Raw genomic sequence first — 7,941 nt, 5'->3', positions numbered from 1 at the left:
GGTTAGTTTACGACGGGTTAGGAATTTAACCGAGAATTGAACAACCAAGCCCAGGGCGTTCTATAAAAGTAATGTTTATCCCTATCTTTGTTATTTTTGTCCAGCTGTCATAGCATTTTTAACCAGAAGATGGCAGCAGTCTGTTTAAATCAACCGATTTGTATAAAGGAAAGACGCGTTACCAAATCTATAAAGTGCATTTCCAGAGTGTGGTAATCAAAATAAAACAATTTGAGAGAAGTGGATGATGTGCTACGCAAAGAAGCAATGACGCCTATATTTTAATTCATCACCAACCGTCAATATTATGCCGTGTTCCTAAAAAACAAAACAAAACGCTTTCGTTGTTGTAAGATTATGATTTAATTCTGCATATAATGACTTCAATCACAAATTGTAATGTTCATTTTCAGTGTGGCCACACGCCCTTGTAATTTTGAAGTTACTTGTCCTTAGGTGTTTAAAATGTTTCATTAGCACTGACTTACAAGTTCGCTACGCTTTTTTAAAACAAAAACACAGACATTAGTTTGCGTTGCACAACTGTTTCTGTTGTAGCCCTCCTGCTTTGAGGTGAAGAGGCTGCAATATTCACTGACCCAACGCCTTGGCTTCTACATGCCCGCGCGTGCACTCAGGCACACGTTGCGTTTGGGACGCGCGCATCCCTGTTGCAGACTAGCAGCCTTGGGATCGCCGCACAGCCCTCAACGCGGCTTTGTGTGCACCCGCATCTCCCGTGGCTCTCCATGCCTCCTCACCACCTTCACATCCGGAGATTGTGCGCTCTTTCTCGGCCCAGTCGCTAACTCGGAACGGCAGACGCGAGGATCGGACAAGGGGAACACAAGGCTTCGAAAACTGGATACTTGTCCACTCGTTTTTTTTTCCTATATACGTTTTTTTCCTGAGGAACTTCTGGCGCTATGACGAACTTCATGAGGAATTTGCTCTGGATGTTTTTTTGGGGTCCAAACCTGAGATGCCACGGTAAACTCCCATTCACAGTTTGTCTGAAGCAAATCTGATGCTCTTTGCATAGCAGAATAACATTAAGTTCATCCTGCTTGATAGTCATTAGCCAAACGTTTTTAAAATGTAATTCCTCTTTACTTGGGAAAGATTAAGAATTGTTCAAAACCGTCGCATGAATATTTAAAGTTTGAAATCCAAATCCGGGTGGGATGTGTTCCCCACAGGGTAACTTTACCAAGTAAACGCTTATTGTGGACATGTGTTTCGAGCTCTTTTTCAGGAGGTGCTTGTGTTGGCCTGAAAGGTCGACTGTGTCGTTGTCATGTTAATTGCACGCATAGCTCCAGGTGATTTCTACTCTTTGTCCTCTCATGTTAATTCATTTATTCTCTGGGGGGTGGGGGGTCCTGCAGAGATTTCCTGTTTTCAGCTCAGGCTTTGAGGACTCCCCATTTGGTATGAAGTGAAAGGAGCATGGGAGCAGGGCTTGGAGGTCTAAACCAATAGCACCCCTCCCCCTTTATCCCTTTTTAGTTGCGCAAGGAGCAGTTCTTTAAATTAGCTGAGGTTTACTTACTATAAGGGATGGAATTAAGGTGCACAAGGTTGGAAGATCAAGTTAAGAGCACTTACTTGGTATTCACAAGTTCCACAAACTCATTGCTTTTCTTGGTACAACCAAATCACAAATCTGTAATAGCTTGTTCAATTCTACTTTTTTCGGACCAATACAGTAGCCTACTCAACTCTTGAGCAGTCACCGATACCAAGCCGATACCTATTTCGCCTACTTCGAATACATAAAAAGAGGGGAGAAAATACATAATTTTAAAGAAATAGGATAAGCGGTTTGAAAAATGGATGGATGGACCATATTCCAATATGAGATTCTCATTTAAAATTGCATGAAATTAATGGCAATTTTCCATTCTTTTAATTTCTAATTTGTAGTCACTGATCGTAAAACAGCTGTTGTGAGTACAGGTATGTTGAAATAAGGTCAGGTATTAGCCAATACTGATTCTTGGTAGCGTATCAGTACTCGCCCATCCCTAACCAAAGTAGTAGAGTGCCTTTATTTCAACTTAGAGTTGAAAACAGTCTGTTCCTGATAGTTGACCTCTGATTTGTTTAAATTTTGGATTTGCACAAAGGAAATAATGGAAATTTTAGAAAAATCAATTAACATCGGTGCATGGACTCTGCACATTTATAGCTGTGTTTCCATTACAGTTTTCCACAAAAATAAAAGCAATACTGTACTATTTCGATAAAGGACAAATTCGACCTGTCGGTGTTTCTATTGAAGAGCGTTTTGCTTCTGAGGCGCAATTCTCGTCATGTCCCATCTCGCGCGATCTCGCAGTTCTGTAGGAAATGCTCATGATGTTTACGGGAAACGGACACCCGGAGTTGTTAAGATTACTTTAAAAACATCTCTCTCCCCTCATTTGGCGGGTTCGGGCATTTGGTGTTTTGTGTGTGCGCACTTATAACTCGAGTTATGGTGCGGACGAATGGATTTCAACGATTATGTGCGCCGTATGTCGCTCAGTTGCTCGTTGCCCGGGGTAACGGCCATTGATTTCTCATGTAACGATCTGGAACGTGCATTGAACGGTGGCATATTGGCTCAATAGCTAAATCGTTTTGTCCTTAAAAAGACTTGTTATCCCCTCAGGAGGCACCTCCGACACGAAAGCGCGTCCCCATACTTCCTACTTCCTTTCCTCCGTGACCGGGCGTGGGGGTCACATTGCTGCAGGGAATGTGCAAAAAGTGTTTCCATTACACTTTTGCAAAATACTTCTATTTCAACACTTCTCAAAAAACACCTTATGAAAACGTAAAAACTTTTTTGCGCTATTTGAGAGTTTTTTCGAAAATCATGTGTTTCCATTACCACAGAGGTGTGCACACTCGGCCCTTGAGGGCCGTCTTGCAGGTTTTGGACACAACTGATATATGATCAGCTCATCAGGCAGCTCTACATAACCCTGATAACGATCCTGTTAATTGGAATCAGCTCTTGTTGGAAAAGGGAAACCTTAAAAACCTGCAGGACTTCGGCCCTTGAGGACAGAGTTTGCCCACCTCTGCATTACCAACTTGCTTTTGCACAAAACTGGGGGTAATGGAATCGCACCATATATATTGAAGCAGAAATCATTGTCAATCAAATCATTTTCAATCAAAAATCGTTCTGAATCGAATTGCAGGCCCAAAAATTGGAATAGAATCGTGAGTCAGTCAAAGATTCCCACTCCTAGTAAATTTGACACATGGCACGTCCTTTTTACGCTGTGTGCAAAGCTAATGTCCATGCTTCCATTGGTTCTGATGAGAACGTCGCCCCTGGCAACATGGCCACCACATAGTTCCGAACTAGCATCATGTGTATCTGTGACAACAGTAGCACAACCAAGAAATATGGGTACCAGTCTCTGTTGATTTTTCTGGCCAATTTAGGGAGTAACAGCCTTTGACAACTACTTGGTATTTTTGAGTGGACTGGACATTATTTTCTGTCCATAAAATCCGAAATCCGTTATTTTTGGGTCCATTAACTCTTTGACTGCCAAAAACGTTAAATAACATTTAGTAAAATCCTACGGAGGAGCGCCAAAGACGTTAAAAGACGTTCACCAAGTTTTTTTGTTTTTTTTTGGAAACGGGTGGAGGAAAGCCTTGGCCAGCTGTGCTGAAAGTATCAAGCAGATCTAGTTAATATAATGACTATTTTTGGCCCCTAGATGGCAGCGATGACTCTCTTTGGACAAGATCGGGTAGGCGTCAGTAGTAGAAGACCTGAGGCGGAGCTAGAGTGTTGAGGGGGCAATGGCTGAGAAAGCAAAAATGGCGACCGGTGGCAAGCAGCTCACACTTGATCGTTTTTTTCAAAGAAGAGAAGCATCAACCAGTGCTAAAGAGCACATTGATGACGACGACGATGATGATGGTGACTCCGAGGTTGACGCCGAAGTTGGAAGCGTTGATGCGGCGGCTATGATCACGTCATAAAGCCTCACCGGCTAGCGATGCTAACGCCGGAAAACGCGGAGCACAACCGAGCACTTCTGCTCAGGCGGACGTTCAATCGTACGACGAAGAGTGCCCCGAGTCCAATGCATATTCATCGGAGGAGTGGGTACAGTCTGATCACGGAGAAGACGCTGGTTCTGGACTACGATGCCACCATGAATGGAGCGGATAAGATGGATCAGAACATCTCTTACCACCCGGTATAGGAACTGAAGGACATGAGGAAGCCAGACGTAACACCACCGTAACGTCACCGTATCATGATCCTGAGAGTAGACTTGATGGCAACATGGCCAAACACACACTGCAGTATATACTTGCTATTCCCCGGAGAAAAAAAGCCAGCAAAAAAGTGTAGCGTCTGCAATCGCAGTGAAACTAATCTGTTGTGCAAATCCTGCTGCGTCCCCTTGCACGCAGGGAAGTGTTACAAAAAGAAAAACTGTATTTGAAACATCCACACAATTGTAAATAGTACCACGGTTGCACACATTTGTAAGTAGTTTGCCAAATTGTTTTGTCAAATTGTTACACTGTTGAATGTAAATAAACGTGTTTTGCTATCAAAAACACTTTTTCATTGTTGGTGGTAGTGTTTTACAGAAGTAAACCACTGTTTCGGTGTTTGTGGCATCATTCATGGGAAAAAAAGGTGTCAAATTCACTAGAGTGCATGAAATAATATTGTTTCACAAAAAGCTTGATTTCTCCGTATTTTGTTTCAAAACAGAGCATTTGGGTGAAACTAACCATTTTCTATTGTTGATTACTGAAAAACGGAATAAGGTAGAAACAAACTTTTTTTTCTGATGAAAGATAAGAGATCTTTCATTTGGTAGTATGTGTTTTTCCATAGTCCAAACACAAAATTTTCTGTGGACCTTGAAAGATCAGTCAAAATGTTTACATTGGCTGGCACCCACGGCATCCCTTTTCTGAAAACGTCTGGCAGTCAAAGAGTTAAGTGCTAAATTGTTCTACTTACCTTCAAACATGTTTCATGTATTTAGAAAGAAATCACTTTACAGGGTCCTTTAATATTTTAAGTGTCTTACAAGTACACAAAAAGTTAACCACAGTATTATTAAAATGTTAAGATAAGTCACTCCGTAACCATACTCTTGAAGGACATATTATGAGAAATCAAAATGTTTTTCATTACTGTCAAAGTCAAAAAGTTAAGAACAAACTAGATGTACATTTTAAATTGATAAAATCTCTACATCTGATAAATAATGATGCGCTAGCGCTAGTCAGTTTTGTGGCTAGCATGACTTGCACTATCAGCCGAAGTCAGTAGTCAGCTCCAGCACTTGGATTCGTCACCATTTCACAATACCCAGTAACCGACATGGCGACTGTCTTAACATTGCATCATCACTCTTACTCCCTTCATGTAATTTGTGGTGTCTAGTCCACTTCTTCATCTCTAACTTCAAACAAAATGCAAACCACGCATAGAGTTAGCCTGATGTTGGCAGAACTGGCCTCTCCTTAGTTAAATTGAGGCACTGACATTTGCTGAAGTGTTACATATTGTCAAATCTACATTTAAAGTGCATTTACAATTAGTTGTGGCCAAAAATCTTCATGTAAATCTGTGAGAATGATTTGAATGTCAAATTCATAAACTGAAATTAGAGAAGTTGAAATGAGTTGAAATTCAAAGCAGCAGCTGTGGGAAAAAAAAAAGGGGGGGGGGGTAATTAATAAGTAGTCACTGCAATATGACTCACCCCAGTTGGTTGAGAGTCGAGTCGAGCTGCTGGTGGTGGTTGAAAGGAGGCCGGAGGTTCTTCCTTTACTGTGTGTGTGTGGGGGGGGGGGGGGGGGGTGTAAGTAGAGCACTACTATCCCTGTAATCAGATGGGACCAACGCCTTCAGGGAATACTTGAAACCAGCACCCAGGCACAATAAGAAAAAAAAATGCATATGATTGTTCATTTAATAAAGAGGAAATATCTAACATATCACTTAGCCATAGATGCATTTGATAGTAAAACAAGTCAGAGTCATCTTGTTTAACTGTCTGTTACGTTACGAAGTGACGTAACATGCATTCTTTCAAGGAGGGTTGCCTCTGTTTTAACAATTATCATGTCTATAAACACTTGGACATTCGGAAATGCTCTCTAGTTGTTGTATGCTAAAACTAGTTGGCAGTGCACATCCTGGTATTAAATTTGTCCTCACAACTGGTAGGGGTAATAGTTGTCTGCAAGGGTCTGAAAGAAGCATACAACTGAAGCTTGAGCACATATCAAAGAACTATTCACCTTTTGCAGAATGTACTTCAAATTACATTAAAAACATGATGTTACTACATTAAAAAAAGCATTGATGCTTTAACAGTTTTCTAGACCAATGAAGAGCAGCCACAACCTCAAATGCCTGTCAAGAAGGTTTATGAAGAAAATATTAATCACGATTAATTTGGTAATAATTGCAATCACGATTAAGACAAAAAAAAAATGTACAAAAGAAGAAAATGCTTTTTAATTTAATTTAATTTAATTATTATTTTTACAAAGGTAACTATAATTATGCAAGTCCCTTTTGGATCAAACGAGATTCATGAAATTAGTCATTTTAAAATAAAAAAAGATGCAAACATATAAATTTAAACAACTCAAAATAAGTATTAATAAGAAGAAGCTATGATTGGTCATTACCTGAGCCCTGAGCAACTGTGATGTCATATTCAGGCAACAGCAAGTGGCAAAATGACCGCCTCCTTGGATGGATAAAAACAGGTGGATTTTGCTGTTTAACTCATATTCCACAAACACAATATTCATCAGACTAGTGGGGGCACATACAACATATTATTGTCATGTCAGGACACTTTTGGCTTCCTTTCAAAACATAGCATTGAGTGTAGACGTTCAGCCCTATTCTTGTTTGAAAAATATATGTGGTTGGACACATCTGGAAAATCAAACATGAATGTCAGTCACATGTTAGAACACACCCTGCTGGTGTGAAAAGTGGGCAGGTCCAAACAAAAGGTGCAATCTTATCTACCAAGCTGTGTAACAGATCCAGATGTAAATAAATACCGGTACCTGGAACATAAAGCGCATGTTCATCTTAAGATGTAAAACCCGAATGGCTTCAGTGGAATGAAGGCATTGGCCTCACTGTTACTTTTCAAGGGGAGTGTATACAGCAAATCTTGTAGGACCCTTTCTATCGCCAAAGGGAAATAATTCCTGAAATTTTGAACAAAATTGTCAAGAAAAATACTCTCTACATGGGAAAATGTAGCAACTCTAAAAACTTTTTAAAACCTTATTCACATGAATCTGCATGTTGCTTACTCAGTTAATTTGTACTTCTATTGATTTCTCTTGAGCATCTCTCTGAGTTCATTTACTGAAAACTGCGGGTGAAAACATCATTTTGGATTATGCTTATGGGATAAAGGTGTTTTTTGTAACCACCAATGTGAATCACGCTGTTATAATCACCAGCCCGTTTGATGTGGAATAGACTTTTCATAAATACATCCGCAATTCCAGAAGTTTTTGCTGTTCAACGCACAGTGTGAGGTGCCCACATTATTCAAAGACAAGACAAGATGATTACACATTAATTAATGACTGAAGATGATGATGTTTTGCCATCATCTTACCAAATGGCAGTTAATTGTTTAATGTCATGAAGCAGAGAAGCAAATGTGATTTGATAGCTCTAGTTTAAATAGTCAAGCCTTCTGGGATTTCTCTTTTTCCATGTGTTTTCTTTTTCTCCATACATGATGAGTGTGTCTTCTTCCTTCACTCTACAAGTTGGAATAACAACTATGTCTTGTCTATGCATGGACACATTGTCCAACTGACAGGCAAAGAAGCAAGTCATGGGTGAAAACATAACCTCTTAAATTGGACAAGGCAATAAAATAGATTCATTCTGAACTCAAA

General features: G+C 40.1%; 1 protein-coding gene across 1 annotated transcript in view; it reads left to right on the top strand.

The window, feature by feature from the left end:
• Positions 1 to 402: 402 nt before the first annotated feature.
• The window catches only part of ror2 (receptor tyrosine kinase-like orphan receptor 2), a 53,509-nt gene continuing 45,970 nt past the window's right edge, over positions 403 to 7,941 (top strand). Inside the window, exon 1 of the mRNA XM_077542574.1 lies at positions 403 to 990. Coding sequence (XP_077398700.1) covers positions 927 to 990 — 64 coding nt within the window. The 5' untranslated portion in view covers positions 403 to 926. The remainder of the gene's footprint in view (positions 991 to 7,941) is intronic.

The sequence above is a fragment of the Vanacampus margaritifer genome, chromosome 14, assembly GCF_051991255.1.
Source record: "Vanacampus margaritifer isolate UIUO_Vmar chromosome 14, RoL_Vmar_1.0, whole genome shotgun sequence".
NCBI lineage: Eukaryota > Metazoa > Chordata > Actinopteri > Syngnathiformes > Syngnathidae > Vanacampus > Vanacampus margaritifer.
This window is presented reverse-complemented; position numbering and strand designations above follow the sequence as displayed.